We start from the raw sequence: 25,748 nt of genomic DNA, 5'->3' as shown, positions 1-25,748 counted from the left end.
TGTTCGGTTTTTTTGATATGGAGTTGCACAAGCTGCTTGTGTATTTTGGAGATTAATCCTTTGTCAGTTGCTCCATTTGCAAATATTTTCTTCCATTCTGAGGGTTGTCTTTTCATCTTGTTTATGGTTTCTGTTGCTGTGCAAAAGCTTTTAAGTTTCATTAGGTCCCATTTGCTTATTTTTATTTCCGTTACTCTAGGAGGTGGGTCAAAAAGGATCTTGCTGTGATTTATGTCATAGAGTGTTCTGCCTATGTTTTCCTCTAAGAGTTTGATGGTGTCTGGCCTTACATTTAGGTCTTTAATCCATTTTGAGTTTATTTTTGTGTATGGTGTTAGGGAGTGTTCTAATTTCATTCTTTTATATGTAGCTGACCAGTTTTCCCAGCACCACTTATTGAAGAGACTATCTTTTCTCCATCGTATATTCTTGCCTCCTTTGACAAAGATAAGGTGATCATATGTGTATGGGTTTATCTCTGGGCTTTCTATCCTGTTCCATTAACTATATTTCTGTTTTTTTGCCAGTACCATACTGTCTTGATTACTGTAGCTTGTAGTATAGTCTGAAGTCTGGGAGCCTGATTCCTCCAGCTCCGTTTATCGTTCTCAAGATTGCTTTGGCTATTCGGGGTCTTTTGTGTTTCCATACAGATTGTGAAATTTTTTGTTCTAGTTCTGTGAAAAATTCCATTGGTAGTTTGATACGGATTGCATTGAATCTGTAGATTGCTTTGGGTAGTAGAGTCATTTTCACAATGTTGATTCTTCCAATCCAAGAACATGGTATATCTCTCCATCTGTTTGTATCATCTTTGATTTCTTTCATCAGTGTCTTATAGTTTTCTGCATACAGATCTTTTGCCTCCTTAGGTAGGTTTATTCCTAGGTATTTTATTCTTTTTGTTGCAATGGTAAATGGGAGTTTTGGGGGCTTTTTTTTTTTTTTTTTTTTTTTAAGTGTTATACGAGTGAACTTTCTCCTGGTATTGACCCAATAGAAAGACCAAAGCTGTAAGGTGGAATGGTATATGATGCAAAAGTGGGAAAGATGGGATAGATTGAGGAAATGTAATCTGAAAATTAGCAGATGTCTGAGAACTCCACTATAAACCTAACATAAATTAAAAGATGAGTTTAATAGCCTGAGATAAAGTTTCCCTAATGTTCAGGCCTATAGATGGGTAGTGGGGGAGTAGGTGGGAATGTGAGTTTTAGGGAATTCTAAGTTGTTTGTAATTTTATCATCTTTCTCTCTGTCTTTGTTGGGGGACCTCAGGATCACCCTCAGGCTTGATGATTCACTGGAAGGGCTCACATGCACTCAGAAGGTGTTATACTTATGGTTATGATTTATTACTGTGAAAGGATACAGATCAAAATACTCAAAAAGTGAAAAGTCACATGAGGTGAAGTCCAGGAGAAAACAGGAGCAAGCTTCTAGGTGTACTCTCCCAATGGAGTCACTTGGGAGCACACTTAATTCTCCCCTAAACAGTGTGTGACAATATGTGTGAACTGTTATTGACCAGGGAGGCTGACCTGAACCTTGGTTTCCAGGGTTTCATTGCAGGTCAGTCAGTGTAGGTATACAGCACCGGAATGTCTGACTTCAGCTTCTTAGATTCTAGCTCTTCCCAGAGCAAAAACAAATGTCCATAAATCACCTTGTCAGGGTCAACTTATCTGGTCAGACAGGTATAGCATAGCCCAGGGCCTCAGGCAAACAAAACACTCTTAGAGGCACAGTATTTAAAAGGCCCAAAGAATATCTCCCAGAAGACTGCTAAGGGCCAGTCCTAAAGACTGGCCTTTCTTTGAAATGGGCGGGTTTGAATAACACAGGTTTTCTGATTAAACCTGTCTTGAACACTATTTACTAAACTCCATACTTTAGTTGGATTTCATTAGTTCTTCCTAATGTCCTTTGTCTATTTCAGGATCCCATCTAAGCTATCACATTACATTCAGTTGTCATGTCTTTGGCTTCTCTGGGCTATGACAGTGTTTCTGTTCTTAACAGTTTTGAGGTATACTGCTTAGGTCTTTTTTATAGAATGACCCTCAATTTGAGTTTGGGCTGTTGTTTTCATTACGGTTAGGCTGGGATTATGGGGTTTTGGGAGGAAGACCACTGAAATGAAATGTCATACTCATCAGAGCTCAACAAAACTATAAAATTAATTATCTAAGGTAAAACTCCTCCAGCCCCTCAGAAGTACTTAACCAGAATTTAGGCTGATGTGCTGCTTACGTACAGAATTTTATACTCAATGGCTCTTAGAACTGTTCTCTTTTCAGTAGTGTCAAGATCTCTAATGTGCATAACTTCAGATTTTTCTAGAGACAGCAGGGAAAAGAACAGTAAGTATGACAGTAACTGATCAAGTCATAGATGAGGGAAGCTAAAATGGGTCTGTTTTACCAGATTGAATCTGGAATGATAACGAGTCAGGTCCCTCAGTATGACTCTGCCGTTACTCTCATGCATCTCTTCCTTCCCCAGGATGAACAAGAAGCCAGTATTAGGGGCTACAAATGGTTCAGTGTCATTCAGTCTCTTTAGTTGCCTAACTGCTACTTATCTTTCCTGCCTGTTTAAATATCAGATCTTCTAGAAAGCTGTATTTAACACTCTAGGACCCTCCAGGCCTATTATGTACTATTTGTAGCACCCCATACAATTTTTTGTCTGGTCTTTAAATTAAATACTTATTAATGTATTTGTTTAATGTTTGCCTCTCCTTTCAGTCTATAAGCTCCATGATGTAGAGACCATGTCAGTCTTGTTCATTTTTGTTATATTCTACCTGTATTCCTAGAGCCTGGCTAAGCACTCAAAACCTAACAGCCTTTGCACTAAGATGAATATATTGAGTGAATGAGTGAATAAATAAGTGAGTAAATAAATGGATATTTGATATTAAAACCTCTGTTAGTATACCTATAGGAGTCTGACTTTCTTGTTGATATCTGCAGCAGAGGAGACCCATACTTGTCAGAACTTATAAAAGATGGCACAGTTAGACAAACATTTACCATAGGACGAGTTAATTTTTTCTCAACAATCTACCACTTAGGCTTGGTCAGTTCTCTGAGACTTGCCTTGACCTGTCTCAGTGAACTTAGTGTATGCCTAGGATAAATTTCTAGGCATAATTTCTAGGATAAATTTCTAGGCATAGAAATTTGTCCTAGGCATATAATTTCTCTAGGCAGCTTCTTTCTCTGGGATTTTCTTGCGGCATCTTTTGGCCTGATTCTCAAGGTGATCCTGTCCCACTAACGTTCATCCCCCTATTACGTGCAGCACATTTAGCAGCCAGGGACCAGCTTTGAGTATGAAGGTAAAATCTTTTATTCTTTTTCTAAATATTGCCCATTAAGACTGTGCTGTAAGGATTGTTTCCTAGTATCTCTTTAACCCTTTTTCAGGGCTTTCTCCTTATATCTGTAGACCTCAAACCAAAACAACATAGAGAATAACCGATGCTCTCTGGCCGGCAGCATTGGTTATTCTCCCCCATGTAGGAGCTTCCTTTCTGGTCTGTATCTCAGGACGTAGTCGGGACTGCTTAGGAAGTTTGCTTACATGAGTTTGCTCAGCTTTCTGACAAAGAAGGGCCTCTTCTCTTTGCCTTCTATTTAACAAAAACTTGGAGCATCCCTTTAGCCAGTCTTGTCAGCAGAAGATTTTTCTCTCTATATATGCAAACATTTTTATTGTCAACCAGCCATCAAAGGAGATTCAGGGGAAATGGTTTGAATTTATGACCCAACTATTTGGACAGATCTGGGCTAGAAAATGTCTTGCAAAGCATATGTATAGCCCTTGTACACTATTATATGTTGGCAACATTTTTTGCTAGTTCTGACCACACATGTTGGTTTATTCCTAACTCCCTAAATCTCTCCCGTTTTCCCCATCTCACTTCCTACAGCCTGTCTCCCTGCCATTTCTACCCCTCTGCTACTTTTTTTTTTAAGATAACCCAAGAGAAATGTGCATCTGCCCATTAATTTATTCCTATACCAAACAAACATTGAGCATCTGTAATATACAGGCACTGTGTTAGGAAGGTCCTGGTGATACCTACATATATAGCAAAAGAGCTTTTCTGTTGATTATTATTCACTTATATCACAAATTCCCAAAGACGAATCATCCGAACAAAGCTCATTTAAAAACTTTTACTATTTGAAACATTTTTTTCTGGGCCTTTTATATGATTTCTTTTAATTTGGGGGCATTTGGTCATACATTATTTACATGTGGTTGATTTAAAATTCGCTTGAGAAACTTGTGACCATGTGCTTCTTTAGTTCCTGGGCTTGGGGCCCAATCAGTAGAAGTCCTGATCTCTTTCCTCTGTTCCTGTATTTTTCATTTCTTTTATCCATACTCCTTTATCTTTTCCTAGTTCTGCTATGCCAAATAAGAATGGCAGATGTTACTAACTTTCCTTAAATATTCAAAGCATTTTATGCTGAATGCAGTTAAATTATTCAAGGAATTTGGTAAATTAGGAAAATATAAAATATTTTAATGAGATATGAAGAATTTTCTAGGTAAGACTTTATGTCATTTTCATGGTGTTTTACTTTTTTAAAATTATTGCTGCTATTGTTTTTTTTTTTCCTTGTTTAAAGTTTCCATTTTTTGTGAGACTTTTCCCTGTTTATTAAACAAAAGTAAGTAGTTTTTAAAAACTCATTTTGGAAATGATTAACCATTTTTAAGTTGAATTAAGGCAGGAAGTTTTTTGATCTAAGGGGGGCTTATTTAGATAATTACTATTTTATTTATAAGATTTGACTTCATATATAGCCTGCTCTCTGAGCACAGCTCATAGTAAACCTATTACAGTGGGATTGTAATGTAAATGCTATTTTTTGAAATTGAGCTCAGGTTTTAATATAAGCACTAAACTGATTATGAAATCTATAGTTTGAAATTTGGTTAAAATATTTGCCTTTAAGTTGATCATTATTTCCATGTTTTTTTGGAATATCTATTTTATTTTTACTTGAATAGTTCCTTTCTTCTTCACCTTAATGTTTCCCTTTATTAATTAGGAATTATAGGAGCATCTGGCTCCCATAGCCTTTATAATATGTTTCAGTGAGATTCTGAAATGTGATTTACTAAAGAAGAGCAAAATCACTCGGATTAGTGGCAGTTTGCAATTAGTGACAAAGTTTTGTTGTAGTTTCTTATATTCTTTCTCATCTACTTTTTTTTTAAGCATTCTGTGCTCTTTCCTGTGAAAATATTAGATATTTCAACCTAGCAATCTTATGCAAAATGGAAGTGAAACAGGAGGGGAAAAGCTGAGTCAAGAAAGAAAAGAGAAGGAAAAAACACTACTTGCTCAGCCCCTTCCACCACACTGTGCAGGGCCCTTCTCCGTATTACCTGCCTCATGCTCCACTTTACTTTTCAGAGTCTTCCTGTAGTGGGTTTTGTATTTTGTGTGAAGTTTGTATTTTTAATGAATTTGGGGGTGGGGGGGAGAGGCTGTAGATGGTTTATGGTACCATAGTGGAACTGGAATTTTGACTTGTTTTTTTAAGAAACCTCGATAGAATGTTTTTTTTAAGCATGGGGAAAAATATTTTGTCTTTCACCTTATAAAGCTAATGGCTTTCACATATTTTTACTTAGATCTCAGAACATATTTTGAACACTTAACTGCATCCTAATTTTGCTTTGTCTCCATTAAAGAAGCATCTGGAAATGTGTTTTTTTCTTTTGGATCTTAGAGGTGGGTTTTCTCAACTTATTTCTTTCTGCATTATGTAGTATCCCTAGTAATTTGGTATCCTTATGATTTCTTATCAAAATAAATCTACTTTAAATATTTGAATTGTTAAGAAGCTGGTGTATGGCCCAGCAGAGAACTGCCAACCCACGTGCTAGTGCCTGGCTTCTTATCCTTATGTTGGGACTTGTTAGTGTGAAAGAACAAAGTGAAAGGCACTCTTTGTTGCCATGTTTTCTATAAAAATAACACTTTCAAAAGAATGTTTGGGGCTTCTCTGGTGGCGCAGTGGTTGAGAGTCCGCCTGCCGATGCAGGGGACGCGGGTTCGTGCCCTGGTCCGGGAGGATCCCACATGCCGCGGAGCAGCTGGGCCCGTGAGCCATGGCTGCTGAGCCTGCGCATCTGGAGCCTGTGCTCCGCCGCAACGGGAGAGGCCACAACAGTGAGAGGCCCGCGTACTGCAAAAAAAAAACAAAAACAAAAGAATTTTTGTGCCTGGCAGTGTAAAACTTGGCACCTAGAAAATAAGAGGATCTTGACTCATAGATGTATAAGGACACTGTGAGTCCCTCTGGAGCTACTGAATTCCTCTGTCATAGTAATTCTCCTAGTTCATTCATTTTTATTTTGTCCCCTTGGAATTTTTCCATAAAAGTTTTTTTTGTTTTGTTTTAACCTAATCATCAGGTCTCTTACTTCTGTGGGTGTGCAGGTTGAATTGAGTTTTTGTTTTTTGGGTTTTTTTTTTTTTTTTTTTTTGATTTATGTATTGTTGGATGCTTGCTCAGAAAGTACTGTGGGATATTTGTGGGGGACATTTCCCTTGGGAAATTTATATCACTGCGCTGTCTGTGCTTGTTTGACAGCTGTTCTGTCACTTCTAACTTTATTATTAATTCAAAAAGTTATAAAGCCATATGTGAGCAGCTGTTCACTGTTTTCATCAGGACAAAATAAGAAGGCAAGGACCCAAGTATAATATTATCAGGAGTGATTTAGGTTAGATTGTAGGAATAATTTTCTGGCAGTTACAATATAGTGGAACTTATTTAAGAGAGTTATAGAATTAAAAATAATTTTAAAGAGCATAAAATAGTATTTGTTGAAAGATGAGAGGACTTGAAAGATGAAATACTGACTGAAGGTAGGATAGTGAACCAGCTAGTTTGTGAATTCCTGTTCTACTTCTAGGATTTTATGATTTCATGCTGGCGCTTATTCTCTTACTGACTAATTTTCCCATGACTTTCTGTGCTTTAAGACTCTCCTATGCAATACTATTTTAAAGCCAATTTATATTTATTTTTATTAGGTATCTTAGCTATACAAAGACCCATCACTTATTTGGCATTCAGGTGCTAAATTAAAATGCAAAACTTGTTTGCCCTTATTTTAAGAAATGTAGGAATCAGACAAAAAGAAAAAGAATAGAAAAGTTATGGTAATTAAATATTGTTCATGAAACTACAAATGTAATGGCTTGATTGTCCTTTATCTTTTGTCACTAGTCCTTTAAAATATGACTATTCATTGTAATCATCTTTCAGACATTTAAATAAAATAATAATAATAATACCTACCTAGTATTTATTAGTTAACATGTGCCAGGCAAAGTGCAGTTAATGGAATATTTACTGTACTGTTTGATTCTCACAATAATCCTAAGAGCTTAGGTTTTATTGTCCCCTATTACAGATGAGAAAGAAGTTTAGAGAGATGAAGCAAATTGCCCAAAGTGATACAGTAACTAGTAATTTCGTACAAAAAAAAGTATGAAGTTTTTAAAACGCAGAATATAGAATTGTGTATATATTATGATCTCAATGAAAACTCATGCACAGGCATTTGAAAGACTAGAAGGTACTACACCAAAATACTAAAAATCGTTACTTTTAGGTGTTGGGGAAATAGGTAATTCTTATATTGTCCTTTGTTATTTCTTATAGGCTGTACTTATATAATGGCTATCCTCATAGACATATGAGGTGGGAATTGCTATTATTACTTTCATATTCTAACAGCTTGACGTAAGTCTTTCATGTATGCAACATTTTCCAAATCTCTGTCCTCACTATCTCACATATTTAAGAACATCTTAACCTATTTTATATTTTTTTCAGTAGTTTCTGTATTAATTTGTGTGAAGACAGATATTTTATGTCTTTAGACAAAGACTGTGTTTTTAAAAATACTTTTCTTATTCCTCTTTCTAGATTAAAAATATTTGGAGATATTATTTCACTTACCTTTGTGCGCTTACAGTCTCTAAGACAAGTTGAGCACATAGAACACATTTCCCAAAGTTTATTGAATTTCTTTCCCTTGTAAATTCCAACCACGGTACAGTAATTGGAAACTAATTCCTTAATTTTCAAATATGTTTTTTTTCTCTTTTAATGTAACTTTCATTTACACAATTGCCCAAGTCTGAGTCCTGACTGTTAACCCTTGATTTCATTTTCTTTTTTTACCGTCTCCTCTCCAAATCTCATTAATTATCAAGACTCATTGATTAGCCTTGTTTAATATAGTTTTTATCCTTTTTTGTTTACTCCATAGCCCTACTGCTACTACAGTAGTGCAGATAACCACAGTCTCTTATAGGAATGACTGTAGAAGCCTCTCCTCCTCACCCTCCCAATTCTAATCCCCACTCTACTTTATAACCACAGTGGTCTTCCAGCAGTCTGATCCTGTCATTTCCCTGATTAAATTGCTCTCCATTGCTCTCAGGATAAAGTCTAACTTTCTTGATGTTTTATGAGTCTTCAAGGTCTGATAGCTCCATATGCTGGCTAACCTCTTTTGTTTCTACTCCTCTTCTGGCTCTCTAAATTCTAGCCATACTGAATTACTTTTTTTTTTTAACATCTTTATTGGGGTATAATTGCTTTACAATGGTGTGTTAGTTTCTGCTTTATAACAAAGTGAATCAGTTATACCTATACACACGTTCCCACATCTCTTCCCTCTTGCGTCTCCCTCCCTCCCACCCCTCTAGGCGGTCACAAAGCACCGAGCCGATATCCCTGTGCCATGCGGCTGCTTCCCACTAGCTATCTACCTTACGTTTGTTAGTGTATATATGTCCATGCCTCCCTCTCGCCCTGTCACAGCTCTCCCTTCCCCCTCCCCATATCCTCAAGTCCATTCTCCAGTAGGTCTGTGTCTTTATTCCTGTCTTACCCCTAGGTTCTTCATGACATTTTTTTTCTTAAATTCCATATATATGTGTTAGCATACGGTATTTGTCTTTCTCTTTCTGACTTACTTCACTCTGTATGACAGACTCTAGGTCTATCCACCTCATTACAAATAGCTCAATTTCGTTTCTTTTTATGGCTGAGTAATATTCCATTGTATATATGTGCCACATCTTCTTTATCCATTCATCCGACGATGGGCACTTAGGTTGTTTCCATCTCCGGGCTATTGTAAATAGAGCTGCAATGAACATTTTGGTATATGACTCTTTTTGAATTATGGTTTTCTCAGGGTATATGCCCAGTAGTGGGATTGCTGGGTCATATGGTAGTTCTATTTTTAGTTTTCTAAGGAACCTCCATACTGTTCTCCATAGTGGCTGAACCAATTCACATTCCCACCAGCAGTGCAAGAGTGTTCCCTTTTCTCCACGCCCTCTCCAGCATTTATTGTTTCTAGATTTTTTGATGATGGCCATTCTGACTGGTGTGAGATGATATCTCATTGTAGTTTTGATTTGCATTTCTCTAATGATTAATGATGTTGAGCATTCATTCATGTGTGTTTGTTGGCAGTCTGTATATCTTCTTTGGAGAAATGTCTATTTAGGTCTTCTGCCCATTTTTGGATTGGGTTGTTTGTTTTTTTGTTATTGAGCTGCATGAGCTGCTTGTAAATTTTGGAAATTAATCCTTTGTCAGTTTCTTCATTTGCAAATATTTTCTCCCATTCTGAGGGTTGTCTTTTGGTCTTGTTTATGGTTTCCTTTGCTGTGCAAAAGCTTTGAAGTTTCATTAGGTCCCATTTGTTTATTTTTGTTTTTATTTCCATTACTCTAGGAGGTGGGTCAGAAAGGATCTTGCTGTAATTTATGTCATAGAGTGTTCTGCCTATGTTTTCCTCTAAGAGTTTGATAGTTTCTGGCCTTACATTTAGGTCTTTAATCCCTTTTGAGCTCATTTTTGTTTATGGTGTTAGGGAGTGATCTAATCTCATACTTTTACATGTACCTGTCCAGTTTTTCCAGCACCACTTATTGAAGAGGTTGTCATTTCTCCATTGTACATTCCTGCCACCTTTATCACAGATAAGGTGTCCATATGTGCATGGGTTTATCTCTGGGCTTTCTGTCCTGTTCCATTGATCTATCTTTCTGATTTTGTGCCAGTACCATACTGTCTTGATTACTGTAGCTTTGTAGTATAGTCTGAAGTCAGGGAACCTGATTCCTCCAGCTCCGTTTTTCGTTCTCAAGATTGCTTTGGCTATTCGGGGTATTTCGTGTTTCCATACAGATTGTGAAATTTTTTGTTCCAGTTCTGTGAAAAATGCCAGTGGTAGTTTGATAGGGATTGCGTTGAATCTATAGATTGCTTTAGGTAGTAGAGTCATTTTCACAATGTTGATTCTTCTAATCCAAGAACATGGTATATCTCTCCATCTATTTGTATCATCTTTAATTTCTTTCATCAGTGTCTTATAATTTTCTGCATACAGGTCTTTTGTCTCCTTAGGTAGGTTTATTCCTAGGTATTTTATTCTTTTTGTTGCAATGGTAAATGGGAGTGTTTTCTTGATTTCACTTTCAGATTTTTCATCACTAGTATATAGGAATGCCAGAGATTTCTGTGCATTAATTTTGTATCCTGCTACTTTACCAAATGCATTGATTAGCTCTAGTAGTTTTCTGGTAGCATCTTTAGGATTCTCTATGTATAGGATCATGTCATCTGCAAACAGTGACAGCTTTACTTCTTTTCCGATTTGGATTCCTTTTATTTCCTTTTCTTCTCTGATTGCTGTGGCTAAAACTTCCAAAACTATGTTGAATAAGAGTGGTGAGAGTGGGCAACCTTGTCTTGTTCCTGATCTTAGTGGAAATGCTTTCAGTTTTTCACCATTGAGGATGATGTTGGCTGTGGGCTTGTCACATATGGCCTTCATTATGTCGAGGAAAGTTCCCTCTATGTCTACTTTCTGCAGGGTTTTTATCATAAATAGGTGTTGAATTTTGTCAAAAGCTTTCTCTGCATCTATTGAGATGATCATATGGTTTTTCTCCTTCAATTTGTTAATATGGTGTATCACATTGATAGATTTGCGTATATTGAAGAATCCTTGCATTCCTGGAATAAACCCCACTTGATTATGGTGTATGATCCTTTTAATGTGCTCTTGGATTCTGTTTGCTAGTATTTTGTTGAGGATTTTTGCATCTATGTTCATCAGTGATATTGGCCTATAGTTTTCTTTCTTTGTGACATCCTTGTCTGGTGTTGGTATCAAGGTGATGGTGGCCTCGTAGAAGGAATTTGGGAATGTTCCTCCCTCTGCTATATTTTGGAAGAGTTTGAGAAGGATAGGTGTTAGCTCTTCTCTAAATGTTTGATAGAATTCGCCTGTGAAGCCATCTGGTCCTGGGCTTTTGTTTGTTAGAAGATTTTTAATCACAGGTTCAATTTCAATGTTTGTGATTGGTCTGTTCATATTTTCTATTTCTTCCTGATTCAGTTTTGGCAGTTTATGCATGTCTAAGAATTTGTCCATTTCTTCCAGATTGTCCATTTTATTGGCATAGAGTTGCTTGTAGTAATCTCTCATGATCTTTTGTATTTCTGCAGTGTCAGTTATTACTTCTCCTTTTTCATTTCTAATTCTATTGATTTGAGTCTTCTCCCTTTTTTTCTTGATGAGTCTGGCTAATGGTTTATCAATTTTGTTTATCTTCTTAAAGAACCATGTTTTAGTTTTATTGATCTTTGCTATTGTTTCCTTCATTTCTTTTTCATTTATTTCTGATCTGATTTTTATGATTTCTTTCCTTCTGCTAACTTTGGGGTTCTTTTGTTCTTCTTTCTGTAATTGCTTGAGGTGCAAGGTTAGGTTGTTTATTCGAGATGTTTCCTGCTTCTTAAGGTGGGCTTGTATTGGTATAAACTTCCCTCTTAGAACTGCTTTTGCTACATCCCATAGGTTTTGGGTCGTTGGGTCTCCATTGTCATTTGTTTCTAGGTAGTTTTTTATTTCCTCTTTGATTTCTTCAGTGATCACTTCTTTATTAAGTAGTGTATTGTTTAGCCTCCATGTTTTGTATTTTTTACAGATCTTTTCCTGTAATTGATATATAGTCTCATGGTGTTGTGGTCAGAAAAGATACTTGATACAATTTCAATTTTCTTAAATTTGCCAAGGCTTGATTTCTGACCCAAGATATGATCTATCCTGGAGAATGTTCCATGAGCACTTGAGAAAAATGTGTATTTTGTTGTTTTTGGATGGAGTGTCCTATAAATATCAATTAAGTCCATCTTGTTTAATGTATCATTTAAAGCTTGTGTTTCCTTATTTATGTTCATTTTGGATGATCTGTCCATTGGTGAAAGTGGGGTGTTGAAGTCCCCTACTATGAATGTGTTACCGTCGATTTCCCCTTGTATGGCTGTTAGTTTTTGCCTTATGTATTGAGGTGCTCCTGTGTTGGGTGCATAAATATTTACAGTTGTTATATCTTCTTCTTGGATCGCTCCCTTGATCATTATGTAGTGTCCTTCTTTGTCTCTTCTAATAGTCTTTATTTTAAAGTCTATTTTGTGTGATATGAGAATTGCTACTCCAGCTTTCTTTTGGTTTCCATTTGCATGGAATATCTTTTTCCATCCCCTTACTTTCAGTCTGTATGTGTCTCTAGGTCTGAAGTGGGTCTCTTGTAGACAGCATATATATGGGTCTTGTTTTTGTATCCATTCAGCCAATCTGTGTCTTTTGGTGGGAGCATTTAGTCCATTTACATTTAAGGTAATTATCGATATGTATGTTCCTGTTCCCAGTTTCTAAATTGTTTTGGGTTCGTTATTATAGGTCTTTTCCTTCTGTTGTGTTTCTTGTCTAGAGAAGTTCCTTTAGCATTTGTTGTAAAGCCTGTTTGGTGGTGCTGAACTCTCTCAGCTTTTGCTTGTCTGTAAAGGTTTTAATTTCTCCATCAAATCTGAATGAGACCCTTGCTGGGTAGAGTAATCTTGGTTGCAGGTTTTTCTCCTTCATCACTTTCAGTATGTCCTGCCAGTCCCTTCTGGCTTGCAGAGTTTCTGCTGAGAGATCAGCCATTAACCTTATGGGGATTCCCTTGTGTGTTATTTGTTGTTTTTCCCTTGCTGCTTTTAATATGCTTTCTTTTTATTTAATTTTTGACAGTTTGATTAATATGTGTCTTGGCGTATTTCTCCTTGGATTTATCCTGTATAGGACTCTCTGTGCTTCCTGGACTTGATTAACTATTTCCTTTCCCATATTAGGGAAGTTTTCAACTATAATCTCTTCAAATATTTTCTCAGTCCCTTTCTTTTTCTCTCCTTCTTCTGGAACCCCTATAATTCGAATGTTGGTGCGTTTAATGTTGTCCCAGAGGTCTCTGAGACTGTCTTCAGTTCTTTTCATTCTTTTTTCTTTATTCTGCTCTGCAGTAGTTATTTCCACTATTGTATCTTGCAGGTCACTTATCCGTTCTTCTGCCTCAGTTTTTCTGCTATTGATCCCATCTAGAGTACTTTTAATTTCATTTATTGTGTTGTTCGTCATTGCTTGTTTCATCTTTATTTCTTCTAGGTTCTTGTTAACTGTTTCTTGCATTTTGTCCATTCTATTTCCAAGATTTTGGATCATCTTTACTATCATTATTCTGAATTCTTTTTCAGGTAGACTGCCTATTACCTCTTCATTTGTTAGGTCTGGTGCATTTTTATCTTGCTCCTTCATCTGCTGTGTGTTTTTCTGTCTTCTCATTTTGCTTATCTTACTGTGTTTGGGGTCTCCTTTTTACAGGCTGCAGGTTCGTAGTTCCCGTTGTTTTTGGTGTCTGTCCCCAGTGGCTAAAGTTGGTTCAGTGGGTTGTGTAGGCTTCCTGGTGGAGGGGGCTAGTGCCTGTGTTGTGGTGGATGAGGCTAGATCTTGTCTCTCTAGTGGGCAGGTCCACGTCTGGTGGTGTGTTTTGGGGTGTCTGTGGACTTATTATGATTTTAGGCAGTCTCTCTTCTAATGGGTGGGGTTGTGTTCCTGTTTTGCTAGCTGTTTGGCATAGGTTGTCCAGCACTGTAGCTTGCTGGTCATTGAGTGAAGCTGGGTGCTGGTGTTAAGATGGAGGTCTCTGGGAGATTTTCGCCGTTTGATATTATATGGAGCTGGGAGGTCTCTTGTTGACCAGTGTCCTGAAGTTGGCTCTCCTACCTCAGAGGCAGAGCCCTGACTCCTGGCTGGAGCAGCAAGAGCCTTTCATCCACACGGCTCAGAATAAAAGGGAGAGAAAGTAGAGAGAATTAGTAGAATTAGGAAGAAAGAAAGAAAGAAAGAAAGGAGGGAAGGAAGGAAGAAAGGAAGGAAGAAGAAAAGGAAAGAAGGCAAGAAGGAAAGAAAGGAGGGAGGGAGGAAGGAAGGAAGGAGGGAAGGAAGGAAAAGAAAAGGAAAGAAGATACAGTAAAATAAAATAAAGTATAATAAAGTTATTGAATTAAAAATAATTATTTAGGGAAAAAAAAGGGACAGATAGAGCCTTAGTACAAATGGTGGAAGCAAAGCTATACAGACAAAATCGTACACAGAAGCATACACATACACCCTCACAAAAAGAGGTAAAGGGGAAAAAGTCATAAATCTTGCTCTCAAAGTCCACCTCCTCAATTTGGGATGATTCCTTGTCTAAAGGAGGAAAGGAAGGAAGGAAAGAAAGAAAGAAAGAAAGAAAGTAATGTATGATAGAGTTATTAAAATTAATTATTAGGAAAAAAATTAAAAAAAAAAAAAGGACGGATAGAACCCTAGGATAAATGGTGGAAGCAAAGCTATACAGACAAGATCTCACACAGAAGCATACACATACACATTCACAAAAAGAAGAAAAGGGGAAAAAAATCATAGATCTTGCTCTGAAAGTCCACCTCTTCAATTTGGGATGATTCGTTGTCTATTCATGTATTCCACAGATGCAGGGTACATCAAGTTGATTTCGGAGCTTTAATCCACTGCTTCTGAGGCTGCTGGGAGAGATTTCCCTTTCTCTTCTTTGTTCTCACGGCTCACAGGGGCTCAGCTTTGGATTTGGCCCTGCTTCTGCGTGTAGGTCGCTGGAGGGTGTCTGTTTTTGCTCAGACAGGACGGGGTTAAAGGAGCCGCTGATTCGGGGTCTCTGGCTCACTCAGGCCGGGGGCAGGGGGTGGGGGGGGAGGGAGGGGCACTGCCTGCGGGGTGGGCCTGCGGCGGCAGAGGCTAGCTTGACGTTGCACCAGCCTGAGGCGTGCCGTGTGTTCTCCCGGGGAAGTTGTCCCTGGATCCCGGGAGCCTGGCAGTGGCGGGCTGCACAGGCTCCGCGGAAGAGGGGTGTGGATAGTGACCTGTGCTCGCACACGGCCCCTTGGTGGCGGCAGCAGTAGCCTTAGCGTCTCCCGCCCGTCTCTGGGGTCCGCGCTTTTAGCCGTGGCTCGCGCCCGTCTCTGGGGTCCGCGCTTTTAGCCGCGGCTCGCGCCCGTCTCTGGAGCTCCTTTAAGCAGCGCTCTTAAACCCCTCTCGTCGCGCACCAGGAAACAAAGAGGGAAGAAAAAGTCTCTTGCCTCTGAAAAAGTCTCTTGCCTCTTCCGCAGGTCCAGACTTTTCCCCGGACTCCCTCCCGGCTAGCCGTGGTGCACTAACCCCTTCAGGCTGTGTTTGAGCCGCCAATCCCAGTCCTCTCCCTGCGCTCCCACGGAAGCCCGAGCCTCAGCTCCCAGCCCCACCCGCCCCGGCGGGTGAGCAGACAAGCCTCTCGGGCTGGTGAGTGCCGGTCGGCTCCGATCCTCTATGCGGGAATCTCTCCGCTTTGCCCTCCGCACCCCTGTTCCTTAATTACTTTTATTTAGTTCTCCTAATGTATAATGCTTTTTTTTTTACCTTTGTCTTTTCCACGGCATTTGCTGTTACTTTCAGCTGACTAATTTCTGTGTTTATTAGATGCCACCTCATATGTCACTTCTGAAAAGCTTTTCCAGACCGTCCATTTAAACTCTGTGACTACCCTTTTAGCATATACCAGGCTTTATAGTAATTGCATAATTATGAAAGTATGCCTTTTTAAGGAAATATTCCATCAGGTCAAAAACTCAGTATGGACAAGAACTATTTTGTTCCCAGGAACCAGCATAGTATGAAATAGGCATTTAGTCAGTATTTAATAGATTGATTGATGTTTCTGCAGATGACTTTGCCTCAAATTTTCCTGAGAGTCTAGAGATGTTCTGACATAATGCCCTTAGCTCCCTGCTTTCCTGCCAGTCTTAAACTTTTTATCTTTATCTTTTACTCTCCTTTCCTATCACTGCTTGGGGGGATAAATACTTAACTGAAGTATAAAGTGGAAAATATAAGTGCAGTAGAAGTAGAGGGGTACTAACTATCTTTCAAAAAGTTTAATGATGAGAAAGGAGGAGGTATAATATTAGGTAGAAATAATATCAAAGTAAGGTTGTTTTGAAGGATGGGGAGAAAAAGGAAATATTTGTAGGCTGAGGAAAAAATATAGTGAAGAATATAATTAAAGCAGGAATAGAGAGAGACAGTTGGTGAAGCAAGAGCCCCGAAGGTCAGGAGATAGGAAGGGGATAGGATTGTTTCACTTTTCTGCTGGTTCTTACAGCCTTCAGGGCAATGGACCAACTCCTCAGTATAGACTACTAGTCCATGCAGTGGCATTGGTGTTTTGGCCTGTTCCATGTCCAGTGAACATTCAGTTTTCTGGTAAGAGCATCTTAATTTCTCTTGAGGAACACACCTTCTTCAGCTCCTGGTCCAGCTGACACTGTTTGCTACTATTCCCTGATCCCTAACTGAAGAGATCATTTTTTATGATATGGACTTCCTTTTATTTTGGTGATTTCCATGTGTGTTCCATGTGAGTTTAATATCTTATATTAGGTTCTTTTAAATGACTCTTTTTAAAGATTTTTTAAAAGACTGATTAAAAACCAAACACACTCAAATGTATTAAATACCAAATTTTATCATATTGCCAGGTTTATTTAGTTTTATATATATCTGAGAAAAACATCCTCCTAGCCATTTATAGGCATATCATTGTATTTTGTTTTAAATGCTATTAATTAGGAAGGATATAGTTATGTACTAATCTTGAAAATTTTATCTATATGTGTGCTTATTAAATTAGCTTAACTAAATATTCTGCTATAGTACTCAAGGTATAACTCAAATATGCTCCAAGGTATGGAATAGCTGTTTCTCATGGAGCATGTTCTCCAACAGAGCATGCTGTTCTCATTGTATAATAGTTGCATAGTAACAACTGAATGGGTATCATGCAGCATCATAACAATAACATAGTGTAATTTTAGTTCTTATAAGTTGCTTCCCTGACTTGTGTATCTATGATAGTTATAAATACAGCTTTTATCCATTTTATATATATATATATATATACACACACACACACTGTCCCTCTATATATGTATGTATGCATGCGTATGCCTGTATGTATGTGTATGCATGTATGTGTGTATTGTGTGTATGTATATATGCCACTCTTAAAAGGCATAAAAATAAACTCTACTGATTGAATTAAACCACTATCCAGTAACCTCATTGCCTGATCTACCGACCATTTCTTTTTAATTCTTTCTACTTTCTGATCTATTAATTTTTAATAGTTGTTGACTACCTTCCTTAAAAATTTCTTCCCAGAATGTTTATTTTCATGAGAGATATGCTAAAGTATTTAGAAGTGTCATACCTGCAGCCTACTTTAAAAGTTCAACAGAAAATTTAAAAATTGATAGTGTCTGGCCTTACATTTAGGTCTTTAATCCATTTTGAGTTTATTTTTGTGTATGGTGTTAGGGAGTGTTCTAATTTCATTCTTTTACATGTAGCTGTCCAGTTTTCCCAGCACCACTTATTGAAGAGGCTGTCTTTTCTCCATTGTATATTCTTGCCTCCTTTATCAAAAATAAGGTGACCATATGTGCATGGGTTTATCTCTGGGCTTTCTGTCCTGTTCTATTGATCTATATTTCTGTTTTTGTGCCAGTACCATACTATCTTGATTACTGTAGCTTTGTAGTATAGTCTCAAGTCTGGGTGCCTGATTCTTCCAGCTCCGTTTTTCTTTCTCAAGATTGCTTTGGCTATTCGGGGTCTTTTGTGTTTCCATACAAATTGTGAAATTTTTTGTTCTAGTTCTGTGAAAAATGCCATTGGTAGTTTGATAGGGATTGCATTCAATCTGTAGATTGCTTTGGGTAGTATAGTCATTTTCACAATGTTGATTCTTCCAATACAAGAACATGATATATCTCTCCATCTGTTTGTATTATCTTTAATTTCTTTCATCAGTGTCTTATAGTTTTCTGCATACAGGTCTTTTGTCTCCTTAGGTAGGTTTATTCCTAGGTATCCAAAAATGGGCAGAAGACCTAAATAGACATTTTTCCAAAGAAGATATACAGGTTGCCAACAAACACATGAAAGGATGCTCAACATCACTAATCATTAGAGAAATGCAAATCAAAACTACAATGAGATATCACCTCACACCAGTCAGAATGGCCATCATCAAAAAATCTACAAACAGGGCTTCCCTGGTGGCGCAGTGGTTGAGAGTCCGCCTGCCGATGCAGGGGACACAGGTTCACCCCTGGTCCTGGAAGATCCCACATGCCGTGTAGCGGCTGGACCCGTGAGCTATGGCCGCTGAGCCTGCGCATCCGGAGCCTGTGCTCTGCAACGGGAGAGGCCACAACAGTGAGAGGCCTGCGTACCGCAAAAGAAAAAAAAAATGCTGGAGAGGGTGTGGAGAAAAGGGAACCCCCTTTTTTTGGGCCTCTCACTGGCCTCTATCTGACATTGTCTCTATTTTCACATTTCTGGATCTCATCCATGCTTCAAGAGTTGGCTTTCAGATTTGCCTTCCAGCTGGGAATAATCTTTTCTTCCTGGGAAGTCCCAAAGTCTTTTTCTGTTTCTTTGTTATTGTGGTTAGTATGCTTTCCATTGTACTATAGTTATTTATGTGCATGTTACTGGTAGTTGTTAAGTTCTTTAAAGTCTGGATTTATGTCTTATCTATTTCCTGTGTACACTATATGGTACGTAGTTCTCAATGAATATTTATTAAGTAAATATCTAAAGAGCTATCTTGTTTGGGGGGCCTTTTGGGGGGAACAAAATTTTGAGGATTCTTTATTAATATACCAAAGGCAGAAAAGATTACATGTTCCATAAGGACCTACAGAAGATATTTAAAAGTAATTTTGCTAAAAAAGAAATACATGAACTTAGATATATAGATGAGACCTTGGATCACTGATTCAAACCATTTTCAAACAGATGAAAGCTAGTTTTTACAGCCACATAGAATAGAATATAGACTTATCAGAATGTTCAATCGTTGAACCAGTTACTTATACAAGTCTTGGCAAACAGAAACATTTTGTTTTTCTTTAGTATTTCTATAATACACAGCTCACATTTTATAAACTCCTAATTTACTTCTTGATGCTGTTGAAATTATTTTTAGGAAATTATTGATTCTTAAATAGTTCTGTTTTCCTTCTTGCATATATATTTTTTTAAATTTTTATTATTTGTTTGTTTGTTTTGCAGGTATCCTGGTCAGATATAGGAGGACTGGGAAATATCAAACTGAAGCTGAAACAGGCTGTGGAATGGCCCTTGAAACATCCAGAGTCTTTCACCCAAATGGGTATTCAGCCACCTAAAGGAGTTCTTTTGTATGGGCCTCCTGGATGCTCTAAAACAATGATTGCAAAGGCTTTGGCCAATGAGAGTGGGCTGAATTTCCTAGCTGTAAAGGTAGGGTGTTAAATTTTTTAACTGCTACTCTGTCTTCTAGGCACCCCCATCCAATCCTCTGATTCCTACCCTTAGGAGAGCATAAAAGGCCATCTTAAGGAGTAGTTGATTTTTATTTGAGATTGATGGCAATATAATATAGGGAGATGGGAGATAAATTAGTGCCTATAATCAGCAAATCATGGTTTAGTTTCTTGATTCTCAATATTTCTTACACACATGTGTAATAGAAACCAGTTTTCTTTAGTTTCTACATTTTTAAATTGTACTAATCACTTTTGTTTAACCAAGACTTCATTATAAATTTGATTGAATTTAATAAATTTAATATTTACAAACATAATATTTTAAAAGAAATCAAATACCTTATATGGTACAAATCATTTTATTTTTAATATTCATTATTTATTTGGCTGCGTTGGGTCTCAGTTGCAGCACACGGGCTCTTTGTTGCAGTACGTGGACTTCTCTAGTTGTGGCACACGGGCTCCAGAGCGCATGGGCTCAGTAGTTGTGGCATGCGGGCTCTCTAGTTGCGGCACATGGGCTGTAGAGAGCACGGGCTTAGTAGCCCTGCGGCATGTGGGATCTTAGTTTCCCAACTAGGGATCAAACCTGTGTCCCCTGCATTGGAAGGCGGATTCTTAACCACTGGACCACCTGGGAAGTCCCCGAAAATAAAATTTTTAAAAACACTTTCCCAGTCAGAAGATATATATACATTATTTATATTCTGAAACACACACATGCATATTTTATTTGTTTACTGCCCTGCCCTATTACTTGGGATAGATGATCTTACCTGATATGTAGTTTTGCATTTACTATAGGACTAGATATTAATTTTGTTATTAACTTCTGTGTAACATGATAATATATCCGTTTAGTAAATATATATATATATTTTAGTATATATGTATATGTATATATAAAACCTTAAATCCATTTCTGTAGACTTTATCGCAAAAATACATATTTAAATATGTTAACTATCAAAGTCATTTCAGAAAAGGTACATGATAATTTATTTTGATGTTGTCAGGGAATTTTTTTTGTAATAAAGTATGTTTTTTTAATCTTAAAACATTGAAATCATTGGCAGGTTGAATGTATAAAACCTATTTCAGAGTGTCAGTCTTTTACTTTACTGTTGACCCTTGAACAACGTGGGTTTGAACTGTGTGGTTCCACTTATACGTGGATTTTTTTTCTATAGTAAAACTATAGTATTACATTATCCGAGGTGGGTTGAATCCGCGGATATGGGGAAACTGTGTAAATGGAGGGCCGACTATAAGTTACACTAAGTTATACTTAGATCTTTGACTGCATGGAGGGTCAGAGCTCCTCACCCCCGCATTTTTCAAGGATTAGCTATACTTAAATTTTTTGTGGAATGATATTTAGATGTATTTAGGCTATTTGCTTTTTAAGAATCAGTATCTTCACAATCACTAGTGTTTGCCTGTTTTTTATTATCTTGTAGAAGACATTGGATAGGGATTTGGGGAGGGGACCATTGTCACCATGATTAGTTACGCTGAATCATTACCATAGTTTTAAAGGTTGCAGTTTTAAATGTTGGAGTAATGAGTGATTTTGAAATTTCCAGAGACATCTTGATTTCTCTTTGGTCCTTGTCCTCTTGTCTTGTGGTAGTGGAAATGGTCATTTTACTGGCATTTCCTACTCTTTTTTTTCTGTCATCTCCATTTCTCTGTGCCTGCCTTCCACAGTGTATATTCATAATTGAATTTTTCCTGTCTACTGGAAATCTAAAACTTATTTAATGAGGATTTAGCTCACAGTTATTTACACTTGAATGTCAAGGAAGAAAGAGCACATATATTTCCTTACAAATTAGTATCTCACTCCTTTGTGATCCAAGATAACAGTTCCAGGTGCTTACCAGGACTGCTTTCTGGCCTATCCTAGGATTACTTAGAAATATATTTATTACTGCTTTTGCATATGAAACCTTTCATAACTTTACAGTTTCACTTTTGTCTTTTTTCATGATGAGAAAATGAGGAAGACTCTTTTTTCATGTAAAATAACCAGCTATGTGTTAATTTATATGCACCTTTCATTAACTATTTAATTCTTTTATGTCACACACAAAAGATAAATGATATTAAGAAATTTTCTTAATAAATTGAGTTTGTACTTGCTTAGGGATTATTACATATCCTACTTACTACTAATTTTTATTTAATGTGGACTTTTATTCATTATACAATTTAGTGCACTTTGACAGTATTATTCAATTTTTGAATCTGGATGGAGGATATATTAAGTGAACAATGGGTGTTCATTTACTATTCTTTCAACTTTTCCTATGTGTTTATAAATTACAAAAGAAAAAGTTGGGAACACAAAAAATATTTGCTTTTTTATGCATTTCCATTGGTCCTTTCATCTTGGTCTGATTAATGCTTATGAGAAGAGTTAAAATAGCTATATCATACCATATATGTATGAGGATATCAAGTCAAAGAAGTTAGGAATTCATATTGTATTCTTTCAAGTTTTATTTTCCTACAAAGAAAAAGTTATCTTTTGTTTCCAACATAGATAATTGTTTTCTGTGGGATTTAAGTGTTATAATTAAATTTGAACTTTTTGAAATAACAAATCTCACACATTTTGAAAGTGATCAGAAAAAAATAGGTAGACTCTGGTTTTGAGAAACACAAGTGTTCTGCATGTATTGAAAGAATAAACTCCCTAACACTTTTTGCAATGGTGATTACCTTTAATTCCAAAGATAAAGAATTTTAAAAGTTTAAACATTTCTTTCTCTGAGTTTATGAAAGAACCCTTTATCTTCCCCTGGGCATCTTTTCTAAACAGTGATTACAAGATTTATATTTTACTCAGAGTTAAGACTTCACCTTGGCTTGTGTGGGCTCTTAATAGCCTTTGGCATCTGTGTGTGTTTTTGTGCAGACTGTAGCACTTGACATATGCTTAAGTTTAGTTTGTCATCTGGGTCAATTACGTCAAAATATTTTCCAGTTGAAATTTCCTCTCTGCTTCTCGCTTGCTTTTTGTCTGGAGTGCTACAATAGATTAATTACCCTTGAATGGCTGGGCTGCTTTACTTTATGAAGAACTGTTACTGATTCTGGAAGAAGAGTGATTAGGCCTCTGACAGGGATTTTCAGCAAGTCCTTTATTAGCTGTGTTGGTGAGTACAAGAATGTAATAAACTTAGTATATCCTTAACTTTTGGGGGAAACTTTTTCTGACACTTGTCCCAGAGAGGAATTGTGCAAAATACATCCCATTTTCAGGAAAAACCTGTATTTTACTGAAAGCAGTGCACAATTCAAAGTAATTACTATTGTTCGTTTAACTAGATTCCCTACTATTCTGTTACCAAAAGTACAAGATAATTTGAACTTTGTAGGTTCCAAGTTCATCTTTAAACTTTAAAAAAAAAATTAGGCTAATCTATAAATCATAGAGCTTTCATTTTGCAGATATTGCATGGAAAACTGCATAGATACCTCTTTTACATACTGAATGCTTTAAGATTAGTTTCTAGGATTACAAATAAGGATAGTGATGTTTTAAGAAGGTGAAGTGACTTTTCCAAGTCAAAGTGGTGGTAATGGAACTGAAATTTGATCTCAGGACTTTCTGACTCCAGAGTCTAAGCACTAAACCCCACTGTATTATACAGCCTTCCATTTTCCTTTTTTTTTTTTTTTTTAAATAAAACTAGTGCCCAGTGCTTTTTTTCATTAATTACACCAAATTACTTGAGAAGGTAGTTCAGGCAGTTTCTATGGGGCAGGTTCAGAGATGTGGAAAGATGTTTCTGGGACCTAGTTTAAAAAATAATTTTGTTTCTCTCAGACAAAGAAAACTGAGGGAAATAGCATGGCTTTGGAGTGGAAGTTGATTGAGTTAATAAGAAAGGGTAAACTCTGCCAAAGAAACGAACCTGATGAACTAAATGGAAGTGTAGGGAAAAAGACTAGTGGTTGAATAATGTGAAGCTTGAAATTTACCTATTAGTATATAATTTGTGCCCTTGAGATTGAGTGTATTACATTGAAAAGAGCATTAAGCTAGGATTCAGATAGCTTTGGTTTGATTTCTAACACTAGCACTTTTTAGCTCTGTAACCTTAAATGCGTTCTCTAAGACTTAGTTTTTTCATCTCTGTAGGCCTTTTGAGAGGATTATATTTAAAACGTAAGTGAAGAAGTTTTAGAGGGCATAACTACTTAACTCTTAAGTGTGGGCTGCATATAGTTATGACTTCCTTACAAGAGGGTTCCTTATGGAAAGGAGGGAGGGGCAGAGTTACTTGGTAGTGGAGAAACCTACCTCAGCCAGGTTATCATGGTTAACACCAATTGGTCATGTTGTTAGTATGTACCCGTGCATGATGCGATGAGAATGGTCCTTTCTTCCCAAGGTCTTCCTCCCAAACACTCATAATCCATGTCTACCTGTGAGAAAAACATCAGGCAAACCCAAATTGAAGGACGTTCTGTAAAGTACCTAACCAGTACTCCTGAAACTGTCAAGGTCATCAAAAATAAGGAAAGTCTCAGAAACTGTCACAGCCAAGAGGAGCCCAAGGAGAGGACAGCTAAATATACTGTTGTGGTTTCCTGGATGAGATCCTAAAAGGACATTAGGTAGAAACTAAGAAAACCTGAATAAACTGTGGACTTCAGTTAATAATAATGTATCAATATTGGTTCATTGTGACAAATGTATCACACTATATTAATATATGATAAGAATAGGGGAAACTGAGCGTGTGTTGGGGTAGGGATGAGTATATGGGAACTCTTGGTACTGTATGCTCAGTTCTTCTGTAAACCTTAAACTTTACCAAAACAAAAAAGTCTGTTAATTAAATAAGAGTTCTAAGGTCAGTATCAGGGCATACATATTATGTCTGGATTCAGTGAATATAACTGAAGTTGAAAAGACCAGCTCAGGACGTCCCTGGCAGTCCAGTGGTTAAGACTCCATCTTCCACTGCAGGGGGCACAGGTTCATCCCTGGTTGGGGAAGTTCTGCATGCCACGCAGTGTGGCCAAAAAAAAAAGGCCAGCTCAAGTGTTCTGTACTGCGCTGTACATGATGAGTGGAATGCAGGGAAGGAGCAGAATCACAGGGAGATTGTCGATTCCTTGGGTGAGGGCTTTGGAGGAGACCTTTCCTATTCATCATCCCTCTGTTCATGTTCCACAAGATAGTGGAAAGTGACTGAGAAGAGCCCTGAGAGGAAGTTGGCTAGAGAAAGTGGGTTTGAGGCTTCCCTGAGCTTGCTTGTTTTACTGCAGTTCTCAGTTGAAGCCTATAAAGGTGTGTTGGTTCTGGCCCCAGGCCCCAACATTATAAAGAATACTTTCTTTTAGAGTTTTAGTTATTTTTTCTTTCACCTGGGTACAGCTTCTAATTTAGAGTCTCACTAGGAACTATGTCCAGTTTCATGCCTTTTGTGGACCCTAACTCTTTATTCTCCTTCCACAAGTTTATTGCTATTTGGGCTCATCTGGAGTCTGAAACCTTTTGAGTTTCTGTTTAATTTCCATTAGGGTTTTTTTTTTTTTTTCCAACTTAAAAAAATCTTGATGTCTCCAAATAGTGTTGTCTGATGTGCCCCATACTCTTAAGTTGACAGTTATTAGCATCCATGTTAAATAAAGACATATAGTTAGTTTTATCAATGTTTGAATGGCTATTAGGGAATAACTAATAATTATGTATTTTTCTTAGGACAAATAGAATAGTTACTGTGCCGTGGTCAGTATCACAAAGTTATGTAGAAGTTAGATATAATTTACTTAAATTTTGTGCACCATATAAGCTGACATGTTAAATTTGAGACATCATATATTAAAACTGTATATGTTAATAGATTGTTTTTTGAGTTGGGCTTGTATCAGATTAATGTCTTGACATGA

General features: G+C 37.2%; 1 protein-coding gene across 8 annotated transcripts in view; it reads left to right on the top strand.

Annotated features, from left to right (window-relative positions):
* The window catches only part of AFG2A (AFG2 AAA ATPase homolog A), a 356,296-nt gene that overhangs the window by 73,820 nt on the left and 256,728 nt on the right, over nt 1-25,748 (top strand). For all 8 annotated transcript variants that reach the window (XR_012331875.1, XM_033856703.2, XM_073804854.1 and 5 more), the window contains exon 11: nt 19,600-19,809. Coding sequence is in view for 7 of the 8 variants with exons in the window: in XM_033856703.2 (XP_033712594.1) it covers nt 19,600-19,809 (210 nt within the window). In the remaining variant the exon portion in view is untranslated. The remainder of the gene's footprint in view (nt 1-19,599; nt 19,810-25,748) is intronic.

This window comes from Tursiops truncatus, chromosome 5 (assembly GCF_011762595.2).
Source record: "Tursiops truncatus isolate mTurTru1 chromosome 5, mTurTru1.mat.Y, whole genome shotgun sequence".
NCBI lineage: Eukaryota > Metazoa > Chordata > Mammalia > Artiodactyla > Delphinidae > Tursiops > Tursiops truncatus.
This window is presented reverse-complemented; position numbering and strand designations above follow the sequence as displayed.